The following is a 12611-nucleotide window of genomic DNA, read 5'->3' as shown; positions in this document are numbered from 1 at the left end:
AAAAAGCAGCACAGGGGCTGACAGTCGCTGTACCTCAGCAGGGAAGGGATGCACCACTCCGGCATGGGGCAGGGAGGTGACACCAGGGGTCACCCGCTGTTCCTGAGCTGCTTCCAGCCCGTCAGTGCGTGTACACCACATCCCGCTGACACCAGGACAGGGAAAGCAGGAGCACTTGCACCCAATCCAAATAATTTGGGCACCTGGAACACTCCCAGCCCACTCTGGTGGCCCTGTTCTTTTATCAGTTTGTCCAGAGAGGCTTCCACAAGCCAAGAACTTCCCTGTGCTGACAGCAGCACACGATGCTGACCCCCTGATGCTAACCTGCACGTTGTCCCAGGCTTCCCCCGGTGGGCACGGGCATCTGACCCGTCACTTGCCCTCCACTGTGCCCCAGGAAACCCACTTCTGCTTCAAGGCGAGCCCAAATCATGCTCAGTGGCTGAGAACAGAGTAGTCCAAACGAACAGAGGAGAGAAATGCCGTAGCTTGAGGTACTTACAGGGGACAGACAGTTTTTCCAGAGCATGTTTTCACCTCCACCTTCCCCCCCGTACAGAGAAGCCCAGTGCTACAGGACAACACAGCCTGTAAGCGACCAGAGCCTGACGCCTCCAAGCAGTCCCCAGCTGCCAGGGACCTGTCACCAGCTCACTGACCTGCTGCCAAGTGCTCTACTACGCTGCCGTATCGATCCTCTTCACGCCCTGCTTGCGACCTGAAATAAATGCTAGAACTCAGCTTCAGGCCTGCTGCCACCTCCTCCTCCGCACATGTGTTAACAGCACAGAAGCAGACAGCTGTAAAAGAAAGCTTTTATTTTAGTCTGTCTCCTCACTGAGGCTCATTACAAACAGTATAAAAGTTTAAAGAGATGGTCTGAGGACTCTTAAACCCATCTCAAACCTCTTTCCTATGGAAGAGGAACCGACTCCTGCAGGCAGGTGCCAGAAGCTTCTCCGCTGCCCCGCCGTCACTCCATCGGCACGGCGTCCAGCTCGTTCAGGAAGCGCTGACACTTGCCCATCAGGATCTTGATGGCTTCGCTCACCAGCACGTCTGGAGGCAAGATACCCGTGGACTCCACTGAAACTGCAGAGAGACACGAGTCAGCACCCCGCTGCGCAGCATTTCTGTCCCCCATTCTTCCTTCTTTGCAGCCAGAAGGGAAGAGGTTACACGTGCCAGCAAGAAACACAAACACAGTCAGGCCCAAAGCTGCCCCTAAAATTCGCACAAGCCAGAGGAGGGCTCTGCTGTGAAAATGACCTCAGACTCACAGATGTAATGATTTCGCACTCTTGCCAGGCGCACAAGGTTCTTCAGACCCTCGTGTCGGAAAACCTCCCTGCCGAACGTGTCCAACCGTGCATTGGCAACTCTCGCCACCTTTTTTCCTGAAAGGGAAAAGGACGAAACGCGATGGGCACCTGCAGCAGATGGATGCCTTGGAGTCATGAAAGGTACCTGTCCCTCAAACAAGCACTCTCCCATCAGCAGAGGCAGCAAAGCCACAAATACAAATCAGTCTCTGCTAAGACTTGTAAGGAACAAGGCACTTTAGAGCAGGGAAGAAAGTACCCTTGATGTTCTGGATCTCAATGACTCCAGGGGAAAAGCATTTCTGCAACGTCTCGGCTGCCTCATCCTCAATAGGCTGCAGGAGAGTAATGTCAGGTAGCAGTCGATAGCTCGCCGTGGCCACAGGAGAAAACTTGGCGTGATCTTTACCTGCACAAACGGTTAAGAGTTAAGGATGAGGGCAGGCCTCAGGGAACAAGAATGCAATGATGCCAGGGCCTCAAACTCTGGGGGAAAGCCCATTCCCCACAGTTCCCCTTCACAAAGCTGTGCCCAAGTCAGAGCACACGCACTCCTCTCCCCCCTGCCCCAGGCCCACTCACCTATACCCTTGACACAGTGCATGAGCACGTCTATTTCCTGGCCAGGTCGCAACAGTGCAATGAGGATGTCGTCGTGAACAGGTCGGAAGTCAGCGTCTGGGAAGAGGTCTGTCTGATTCCCCAAGGGCACCCACGTCATGTGCTTACTGTACACTGTGAAGAGAAGCTGCAAGCATCAGCCAGCTGCTGCCTCAGAAAACGGGACTGGACAGGACAGGTGGTGTCAAAAGTGAGTTTAGCAGAACGACTGAATCAGCTGTCTCTGTTCACAGGCCTGAGAGAACATCCAAATCTCATCTCCCAAGAACAGAACAAAAAAGAAAAAGAAAAAAACAACTCCTAATTTTAGGACAGAGAGATAGCTTACCTTTGTGATTGAAATACAGCTCATTAGGGTCAGATGATTCCTTGGCTGCCTGAGGATTTCGGCTGCATTTTATTTTCAGCTGGAACTGCAGTGTATCAATTTCTGTCCCTTCTTCATCTCCTGGGAAGGACAGAACATCATGAGTCTTTGCAGAATCACACTTCTGCTCAGTTTACGTGACCCCAATTTCTGCCTTTGGGTTCACCCTTCAGTACATCTATTTGATCCAAGACTCTCACCTTGATTTCTGTATTCAAAGAGTCGAGGGTCAGCTCGGATTGGGATAAGGCCCAAGCGATGAGCCAGAATCTCGTCCTGCACAATGGATGTGTTGTTGTACACAAAAACCTTCTCTACAGCCATCGTTGGTACCTCAAGGAGACAAGAGGTTGACTTAATAGGAGAAGAGTCAAAGCAGTCACCAACAGAACATCCAGATAGCGCGGTCTTATTTTCAGCATCCCTTCTCTTCCTTAAATAATTGCTCTGCAGACTGTTTTCACTGGTATTCTTGCCAAATGAGGCTATCCAATAAACCCCTTCTCCCTTCTTTTTTTTAAAAATGGGATGAGTGTGAGAGATGGAGGGCAGAGCAACCCCCAGACTCTACCCACAGCATCCTCAAGAGCAACGAGCGGTAACGCTCGGGCTCCTAAGCTCCCGTCTCTCCTTGGGCACAGGCACGAAGAGAAATTTCCCTCATTTTCCAAGGCTCCAAGGGCTGCCCCAATGTGAGAGCACCCCCAGCCCTACCTCGGCGAGCAGGATGCGGCGGAAGGCGTTGGCGATGGCAGCGTCGATGCCCACCATGTCGAACTCCAGCACACCATCCTCCTCGCCCACCACGTCCACACGGAACTCCTGGGGAAGGGAATGGGGACGGGGACAGGCAGAGCATCACCACAGCGTGCCCCAAGCGGGGACCCCACAAACACCCCAGGGCCGGCACCCCGCCGCCCCCTGCCCACCTCCTCGAAGCGCTGCTGGTCCCAGGCGTCGTCGTAGCCGGGGTAGTTGCCGGGGAAGTCGGTGCTGTGCACCTGAGGGGAGGCACAGCCCGTCAGCACGGCGGGACCCCCCTCACGACCCCGAGACCCCTCACCCTGCCCTGCCCCGCGCCCCTCACGTTGCGGACGCCGAACTCGCCCAGCACCACCCGCTCCCTCATCTCGTCGGTGCTCCGCCTGGTCGCCATCTCCCCGGGGCCGGGCAGAAGAGGCGTGTGGCGTCCCTTCCCCTTCCTTTTCCTTTCCTTTTCCCTTCTCTTTCTCCTCCCCTCCCCGCCCGCCGCCGCACACAAGATGGCGCCGCCGCCATCCCGCGAGAGCCCGCGTCAGAGCGGCACCGCCCCCCCCAGCGCCTCACAGCGGCAGCGATGGCGGCCCCGGGAACGGGGAGCGGGCCGGGAACCGGGCCCTCGGGCACCGTCAGGAGCGGTGCCGCCGAGTGGGGAGGCTTCGAGGACAACATGCAGGTGGGTACCGGGAGGATGAGGAGGGGAGAGGAGGGAGAGGCGCGGGGCTGACGCCGTGTGGCCCCGGCTCGGCCTCAGGGCGGCGGCTCCGCCGTGATCGACATGGAGAACATGGACGACACGTCGGGCTCCAGCTTCGAGGACATGGGGGAGATGCACCAGCGCATGAAGGAGGAGGAGGACGACGACGGCGAGGCGGGGGGAGCCGACGAGGAGGACGGCGAGTTCCTGGGCGTCAAGGGGCTGCGGGGGCAGCTCGGCCGGCAGGTCGCTGACCAGGTGAGGCAAGACCCGCCATGGCCCCCCGGGCACCCTTGGCATCACCGCTGCTGCCCGCTGCCTTCTCCCCGCAGGTGTGGCAGGTGGGCAAGAGGCAAGCGTCGAAAGCCTTCAGCCTCTACGCCAACATCGACATCCTGCGGCCATACTTCGACGTGGAACCCGTCCAAGTGCGCGCCAGGTGGGCAGCCCCTGCCTGAGGGCGTGTGGGGTGGGCTGCGGGCTTCAAGGCATGGCCCCGACACAGAAACACAGCGTGAGGAGCCCGCTCCTCATCCTCAGGGCACCCAGGAACAGCAGCAGCCCTTAGCACCCAGCTGAGCTTCTCAGCAGAGAAGAATTTAACAAAGTGAAAAGGGCTTTAGGACATCTTCAGGCTTTTCTATTCACTGGGCTTACATGGCTTCTGTTGGGATGCGTAGTGCTGTCCAAAAAGGCCAAGTTTTTGAGGCTGGCTGAAGAAATGCTGCTGTTCTCCCAGTGATCACTCATCCCTGAGTGGATCCCTAAATATCACCTTTGAATCCTCCCCAGCAAAGCTAACCCACTGACAGTAGGGTTTTCTTTAGTTACCTTATGTGACCCCCTAGGACTCACTCCCACAAGGCCTATAAGCCACGGCAGAAAGCGCTGGTGATGCATGTGTGGGGTCTGGTATTTCTGAAGCATCTTACTCACTCTCTTCTCATTCCTGCTTTCGATGTCACTCCTTGCTTTGCTGCAACACAGACTGCTGGAGTCCATGATTCCCGTGAAGATGATTAATTTCCCACAGGTGAGTTCTCTTTTGCTGAATGCGACTCCATGCTCTGAGTGAATGTCCCACAAACACCCTGTAAAACTTCCACGTTACTAAGGATTTGAGTTTGCTAGGTGTTCACCTCCCTGAAAATGTAAAAGATGGTAAACCCTTTCCTACAGTTGTTCCAAACCCCATTCTGGTACGGTTCTAGACCTCTAGATTTTAATTATCCCCTTTCTGCATTCTGTTTAACACCACTTTGACGACTCCTCACACAGCCTGTTCTGTCTGGCTCCAGTCAGCAGAGGCACTGCTGTTACTTCTCAGGTGACAAACTATCCAAGATCTCGTCATGTCACCTGGGGTGGGGAGCCTGGTAGCCGGGAGCACTGACCAAACCTTCCTTCCTCTCTCTTGCCCTGTAGAAGATTGCAGGTGAGCTTTACGGACCCCTCATGCTGGTTTTCACCCTGGTGGCCATCCTTCTGCACGGGATGAAGACCTCGGACACCATCATTGTACGGCGAGTCTCAGTGATAAGCTGGGGTTTGACCAGGCTTGGGAATGACAAAATGACAGCAAAAAGGGAAAGGAAGCCTCCTATAACAGAATAGCACCTTGCTGAAAAGTGTAGATCTGAGGAAGAGCCTGTTGGCTTGGGGAGGGGAGGAACGACGCATCAGAAAGTCTTGATGCTCATCTGCTGGGAGAACTGGGGTGTAGGTCATGTGGTGTCCTGCATGCTGCTAGCCAGCTATTTGATAATGCTTATGAAAGGCTCTGGGTACTTCAAGGTGGAATTTGGGTGCTGGCAGGTCACTTCTCTGAGTTTTCTTCATCCTGACGCTGTCTCCGCAGAGGGAAGGCACGCTGATGGGCACGGCTATCGGCACCTGCTTTGGCTACTGGTTGGGAGTCTCCTCCTTCATCTATTTCCTGGCATATCTGTGCAACGCCCAGATCACGATGGTGCAGATGCTGTCGCTGTTGGTATGTATGGGGGGGCTGTGCCACGATGGGGGTGTCTGCACGGTGTGCCAGTGGGAGGGTGGCCTGTGAGCTGCTCTGGAAAAGTCTTTGTAAGTCAGCATTGCACTGGGACAACCTGGAAATGGTTGACTCTTGAAGGAGTGGCTTGCAAAGCTTTGCTTTGGTGAAACGTTGCAGGAATAGGACTTGTCCTGGAGAACAAGTCCTACGAGGAGCGGCTGAGGGAGCTGGGCTTGTTCAGCCTGGAGAAGAGGAGGCTCAGGGGTGACCTTATTGCTCTTTACAGATACCTTAAAGGAGGCTGTAGAGAGGTGGGGGTTGGCCTGTTCTCCCACGTGCCTGGTGACAGGACGAGGGGGAATGGGCTTAAGTTGAGCCAGGGGAGTTTTAGGTTAGATGTTAGGAAGAACTTCTTTACAGAAAGGGTTGTGAGGCATTGGAACAGGCTGCCCAGGGAAGTGGTGGAGTCACCATCCCTGGAAGTCTTCAAAAGACGCTTAGATGTACAGCTTAGGGATATGGTTTAGTGGAGGGCTGTTAGCGTTAGGTTGGAGGTTGGACTCGATGACCTTGAGGTCTCTTCCAACCTAGAAAATTCTGTGATTCTGTGATTCTGTAATAGGCTGCTCGTGCTCAGCGGGCCTTTGTGTGAGAGCGATGTTTAGAATGTGGCTGTTCTTGTTTTGTCAGGGCTATGGTCTCTTTGGCCACTGCATCACTCTGTTTGTCACCTATAACATCCACTTCCATTCCCTCTTCTACATCTTCTGGTTGGTCGTCGGTGGACTCTCTACACTACGAATGGTGAGTGACAGGCAGCCTGAAGCCCTCCTCTTCTGGGGACAAAAAAGGGAGGGAAGTGTCTCCTGCCTGAGCCTCCTGCACTCCTGATGAGATAGGCCAAGATGAATTTACCCAAACAAAGTCAGATTACCCTGAATTTGCTGGTGCAGACTGGGAAAAAGGCTCTGAGCACCGTTTCCACTGGCTCTCACTTTTTGGCCCATCCTCCTGCGTGCTCCTGACCGCAGCACCAGAGGCTGAGGTGGCAGCTGCCTGGTGTCCAACCTTCTGATCTCCACCTCTCCCCTAGGTTGCTGTGCTGGTGTCGCGCACTGTGGGGCACACCCAGCGGCTCATCCTGTGTGGGACCCTCGCTGCTCTGCATATGCTTTTCCTCCTCTATCTGCACTTTGCTTACCACAAGGTGGTAGAAGGTAAGCAAGGGAGAGACGAAGGGAGCCCCTGTGGGCAGCGTGGACCTGACCTGAGGGCACCTGGGCCAGTTTCACACCCAAAACCGAGCAGCACCAGCTTTGTTAGCAGAAACTGCCAAAGCAGGGAAGGGGGTTGACATGGGGAAGTCTCTGTGCACTGCATTTAGTACTAAAGACATTAGTTGTGAGGCACAAAGCTTTGTCTTTACCCACAAGTGAAGAGTTGCTGCAACGACTGCTCTTGTGCAGATGTCTGGTCCCTTCCTGCGCGCTGGTGAAATCAGGCTGCTTTATCCTGATCAGGAAACATGTCACAAAAATATTCCTTCTTTGCATAACGCTGTTAGAGCTTGTGTTGTACAACACAGCCAGCAGAACCTGCATTTTCCAGTCGGTGCTATTTACCAGGCTGTACAGATGCAAGTCCTCTCTTTCTTTCTTGTAGTATTTCTCCTATTAGTCCCTTTAAAAAAAAAAAAAAAAAATTCAAATCTGCATAATTTAGGGTTGCAGCGTAGCATTTCAAGTCCTTTTAGAGATAAACACTGTTCTTTCCTGGATCTGCTCTCACGGCTAAGGTTCTGAGCCCTGATCTGCAACTTCTTAGCACGCAAAACAGGGTAGAATATAGCCGAAGCAATTTTCTTCAAGGATCTCCAGGACCGATTTTCAGGCTGGAGAGGGTAATTGACAGGAACTGGAGAGCACTTGCAGCAGTATGTGTGCGCTTCCTGCCAACCACGGCTCGTGTTGGCATTGCAGTGATACAAATTCCGCATCGCACCCTCAGCTGCAGCTCCTGCTGTAAGCCCGCAAGGGTATTTCAACAGAAAAGCAAACAGTTGGTCTAAGAGCAGGGCGCATGCTGGAATGAGGTGGAGGGAGGCTTTACGCCTCTCGCAGCGTCTACCTTCAGGTTCACCTGCCTCTGAGCTAACTCCTGCCCTTCTCCCCTTTCTGCTGTTCCCCGCAGGCATCCTGGACACGTTGGAGGGACCCAACATGCCGCCCTTCCAGAGAGTCGCCAGAGACATTCCAGCTGTTCCTAACGCTGTCCTGAACACAACAGCCAAAGCCGTCGCGTTGACCCTGTAGTTTCACACTCTCGGACTCGCTTCCTTCACTACTTCTGGGGCTGCATAGGGCCAGAGGAACCTGCTGCCTCTTAGGAAAAGGACAGAACAGCAGGAGTTAAGACTTGGTTTTGCTTTCCCGGGCCTGTCCATCGGGTTGCAGTTGTGAGCAGCTGAGTGGACAGCACCTCAGTGACTCGGGAGGATTACCCTCTTCTGCCACCCAGCTCGGGGCTGTCTTGAGTAGAGTGGCTCTGTCGCCTGCATGTTTAGCTGGGATTCCCCAGCTCGGTTTGTCCCTTACCCCTCTTTCCACTCGCTCATGTAACCCCAGGGCTGTCTGCTCTGTTCCTGTCCCGAAGAGAGAAGAATTAAATTGATGTTGGTGCTGAACGATGTCTTACGTTTGAGCCTACCTATGTAAAGGGAGAGTGGTGCGGGGTCTCTCCATCTTGATCCACCCCGTGCTAGGCTCAAAGCAGGATCCCTGCACTTTTGTGCTGTCCTACTTCAAATGTTTCAAGTCCTGTCTTGGACAAAAGGCACACGAATTTCGGTGTCACTGCACATTTTCAGCAGTAGTATGTTTTTTTTTTTTTTTTTTTTACCATATTCTCTTCCTTGTCGTGTTCCAGATCGATCCCTCTCTTTTCACTTGGTCCAAGCTGCTGTCTCACCTCACCGTCCCTTGTGTATGTTAGAAATCTCTCCCTGCACCTGTGGATATTTCTGTTGAGGAGGGTCGTTCACCCTCGTGCAGCTTGCTCTCATTGCTCTGTCAAACTCTTCTCCCACAGCAGTGTTCCCGTTAAGCAAGGGGAGCAGCGGGCACAGTTTTGTCCAGCAGCCTGATGCAGGAAAGCTCCAGCAGGAAAGATTAAGAACAGCCCACAGGGCAGGCAGCGTGGCAGAGCTGCTCTCTTTGGCCCCTTCCTTTTGCTGCTGGGAGAGGACACGGCTGTGGGGGCATTCAGGCTAGAGCCACAGTGCAATGAATGACACGAAGACGGCACCAGCTACAGTGGACAGGCTGGTCGCCTGCTTCAGTTAGAACAAAAACGTCACTGGATAGGACTTGAGCATTTTGAGTCATAAACCTCCCTTCTGCAGCTTTGCTTATTCCCGAATTTATGATTTGTTCCCCCCCCCCAGGAGCACAGAGCTCATCTCCCAGCACGTCCATAGCAGACGCGTTCTCTCACTATCTTCCACGCCCCCACATTTATTTTGGCGGAAGAACACACCTCCAAGCAAGTTGTTTGGGGAATCAAATCATTTGGGCCAATATCCCCCGTGGTTTTTGGAGCTATTGAAGCACTGTCAGCCCCTGGAAATCCCATTACTATCAGACTTAACAAAATGGAAGCGTCAGTTTGTAATGCTGCGTGAGCCTGCTTTTTCCCTCTTTATAGCTCCATGGGAGGTTGGCTTCTAATTTCCTGACTTGTGCCTCTTGCCCTGGCTGCTTCTCTTGGAAGAAACTCTCCAAGTCCAGGCAGAGGGGAAGGAAAGGAGGCAGATGATTGCAAGCAGGATAAGTCCAGATAAAGAAAAATCACCCTAACTCTATCACTGCTGATCTACACGCACCGTCAGAGAAGCCCTGTGCCCCCCTCCCACTCCCAGCCACGTCACTGGGTCAGAGGGATGAAGCTGGGCCCTGCGTTGTGACTCAAAGCACAGGAGACAGCAGTGAGGAAAGTCCTCAGGCTGCCCCTGTGCAGCTTGCGTGTCCTGTCAGCTGGGGACAGGTGACCAGGGCGATGACAAAACACCCTCATCAGATTCTGTGGGGCTTGCTCTATCCCATTCCCCCAGCCCCAATTTATTGTCTGTGCAGCAGCAGCTGGAGCTTGAAATATTCTGTGCTGCCACAAGTTCAGCGCTGCGCTGAGAGATTCAGCCTCCCCTCTTGCTGACAGAGGGAGACGCTTTTGCAGGAAAACGCATGTGTGCTGCAGTTCCACAGAGCGTGCTGCACACACTGCCTCAGTCAAGGCTTTGTGGGAGGGCGTCTCAGTGCTTATTCAAGGCCTCTAGCTACCAGCACAAACCTCACATCTCCATCACACCACACTCTCTCTACCTTTAATGCCTTTGTTTTCTTCTACGGCTCCTGCAACAAAGCAAAAATCATCTTCTCCTTCCTCCCTTGCAGCAAATCTGACATAATTCCACTGCGCACACACAGCTTTTGAGGAAGGGTAATGCTGCAAGAGCTGTGTAAGCCCTTTTTTTTTTTCTTATTAGAGCTGAAATAAACATTCAAGGCTGCCAGATTAGAAAGAAGAAATATATATATATATACACACATTAAAGCATGCTGTGGTCTCCTTCTCTCCTCTGCAGTGCCTGGGAGACCGACCATTTTTACAGCCTTTCCTTGTTGCACTTCCTGTCACCCTAGTGGTGTTTTGGGTTACAAGTAGGCTGTTTGTTCTCCCATTTGTCTTCCTCCCTACATCTAGTCTCTCTCTAGCTGCTCGTCACCCACTGTTTTTCTCCATTTGCGTGTGAGGAATTAATGGCATCCACCTGGGGAGTCAGTTCTTTCCTTACACCCCAGGAGGAGAACAATAAACCACCTTCCTCATACCTGCTGGGTAACTGCACATGAACAAGGAAGTAATACCTAGTTCTTCACAAAACACCACTGCCAAATCTGCCTCTGCGCAGCCTTTGATGAGGCTTAGTGAACCAAGGCTTTGAACCACAACCACTAGCTCCTGTGCCACTTTTCCCAGTGTATTTGAGCATAAATCAAGGTAGGACGTTTGTCTCCTCAATGTGCTCCGGCACCTGACGACAGGCAGCGAAGATGTCAGCGCTAGGACTCCAGAAGCAGCCTGATGCCCTAAGCAGTGCTTTGAGGCTGCTGCTGTCGACTGAAGTGGGACGCGTCCCAGGGGCTCTCCTCCAAGTGCTTCTCTAATAATAGCCTTGCTGAACGAAGCATGGGTTAATTACTGCCCGGAGGTGAGCATGAGGTGAGACTGAGTGCAGCCTTCCACGTGACCTGTGCTGATCAGCAGCTGCTGTTTACTTGGTCATACCCCTGCTCAGCACCCTGACGTTCACTCTCTGCCACTCACAGCCCTGAAACACACAGGATCCCGTTCTCACCTGCACCATTTAATGACCTCAGAGACCAGGAGCTCCTTTTCACCTGCACCAGGATCCTGCTGATGGCTGCATACAGCTGCTGTGCATATCCCAGCGCAGATGTGTTGCCAGGCCTGCGATCTGCTCTCAATGCAGCTTGCAGATGCCAGAGTGAGTCCATGCACCCCTATACAAAAGGAAAACAAGGAGACATATGTAGATAGTCCTGAAGAACAGCAATGGATTACTCAAAAAGCAGGGTGACATCTGTTTGGTAAATTAGATGCTGAAGCCAAAGTCTTAAAGTTGATATCCAATTCTAGCTTATCTGCTCTCTCCCTTGGTCTCATCCAGGACATAACATACAACCCTGTGGCTCAGGTGACCTGCTCCTTCATTTCAGAAGAAAGAAAACTGCTTCATGTCCCCCTGCATACTTCATGTTTCTCCTCGCTTTCCACCTCCTCCTGGCCTGCAAACAAAGCAGAGGAGCCCCGGTTTGCCCCTCAGTTACCCACTGCATTGGAATTCACTTGAGCATTGCTGTACGGAGCAGCCAGGCTTTCTCCTTAACAGATTAGTTATGTGCAGAAAGCTGCCTACTTATGTGGTTTAACCTAATTTCCACATCACTGGCTTCCTTTTTCGGCTCAGCGGAGTCGAAACGACAAGGGCCTTGCTTCATCTCTCTCTCCAAGCACAGCACTGCCAGAAGAGGGGAAAGAGGGAGCAAATCCCTCCGACCTGCGCCACCAAATCGCAAGAAGGTCAGGCGTGCCCCTCGCATCTCTCACCAGGCTGAGGGCTGAGGCTGCGTGCTGCTGAGGGGGGCAAACCTGTGGCACTTCCCCAGCCCCAATACCTTGTACCAGCCGCCTCCTGGCACGCAGCAGGGCTGGTGACGAGGGGCAGGGTCTCTCCTTTACCACCAGCCTGTCTCTGCCAGAGCCATGTCCCCAGTGCCTGAGGAAACATCCATCTATCTCCACAGCCCCCTCGCTCTGGCAGGCACACATTTGGTGTTTTTTTTTCCCAAAATACCAGCAGAGGTGCGATAAATAGCCTGATTCCCTCTGCTTCTCCTGCTGCGCTCCAGAGCCCTTCTGAGGGGAAAATACGCGAAATTAACCCACCTCAGCACCACACCGCAGCCCACTATAGCGATCTGGCCAGCCGTGGAAGCGCAAATTTCATCCTCTCCACAGGTTTCAACCCCTGGGCCACCCACTCTGCTCCAGCTTTTGCTCTCCTCAAGACATCGGCTTAATTTGGAGAGAGCAAAACCCCACCCAGACCCCAAACCCCCCCCGCGGGGCCGCGCACCCTTAACCCCACACCCCTCAGGGGCCTCGAGTGGCGGCGGGGCGCAAAATGGCGGCGGGGCCGGGCCGGGGCGGGCGGGCGGGAGGCGGGAGGAGGCGGAGCGGCCCCGCAGGTGCGGGCGGAGCGGGGCGGGAGCA

General features: G+C 53.7%; 2 protein-coding genes across 5 annotated transcripts; one reads left to right on the top strand and one right to left on the bottom strand.

The window, feature by feature from the left end:
- Window positions 1-471: 471 nt before the first annotated feature.
- On the bottom strand, window positions 472-12546 carry POLR1C (RNA polymerase I and III subunit C). 4 transcript variants are annotated; one of them, XR_014691385.1, is made up of 11 exons: window positions 12285-12546; window positions 11173-11338; window positions 3243-3314; window positions 3028-3135; window positions 2514-2646; window positions 2275-2394; window positions 1908-2060; window positions 1585-1734; window positions 1284-1400; window positions 910-1095; window positions 472-803 (listed from the first exon to the last, which is right to left on the bottom strand). XR_014691385.1 is itself a non-coding variant. In XM_084514450.1 (10 exons), exons 2-10 carry the CDS (start codon window positions 11179-11181, stop codon window positions 977-979), a joined length of 981 nt encoding a protein of 326 aa, XP_084370576.1. In that variant the 5' UTR covers window positions 11182-11338; window positions 12285-12546; the 3' UTR covers window positions 805-976. The 4 variants fall into 4 exon arrangements, 2 of the variants coding, with proteins under 2 accessions (XP_084370576.1, XP_084370575.1); XR_014691386.1 differs by lacking the exons at window positions 11173-11338; window positions 12285-12546 and adding an exon at window positions 3401-3588; XM_084514450.1 differs by lacking the exon at window positions 472-803 and having other exon boundaries at window positions 805-1095.
- Window positions 3578-8442, top strand: YIPF3 (Yip1 domain family member 3). Its single transcript, XM_084514451.1, has 9 exons — window positions 3578-3748; window positions 3827-4027; window positions 4102-4208; window positions 4757-4802; window positions 5195-5287; window positions 5628-5759; window positions 6450-6563; window positions 6853-6976; window positions 7950-8442. Exons 1-9 carry the CDS (start codon window positions 3650-3652, stop codon window positions 8069-8071), a joined length of 1038 nt encoding a protein of 345 aa, XP_084370577.1. The 5' UTR covers window positions 3578-3649; the 3' UTR covers window positions 8072-8442.
- Window positions 12547-12611: the final 65 nt, after the last annotated feature.

The sequence above is a fragment of the Aythya ferina genome (genome assembly GCF_964211825.1).
Source record: "Aythya ferina genome assembly, chromosome: 3".
Lineage (NCBI taxonomy): Eukaryota > Metazoa > Chordata > Aves > Anseriformes > Anatidae > Aythya > Aythya ferina.
The sequence above is the reverse complement of the archived record's forward strand: the minus strand, read 5'-3'. Positions and strand labels throughout refer to the sequence as shown.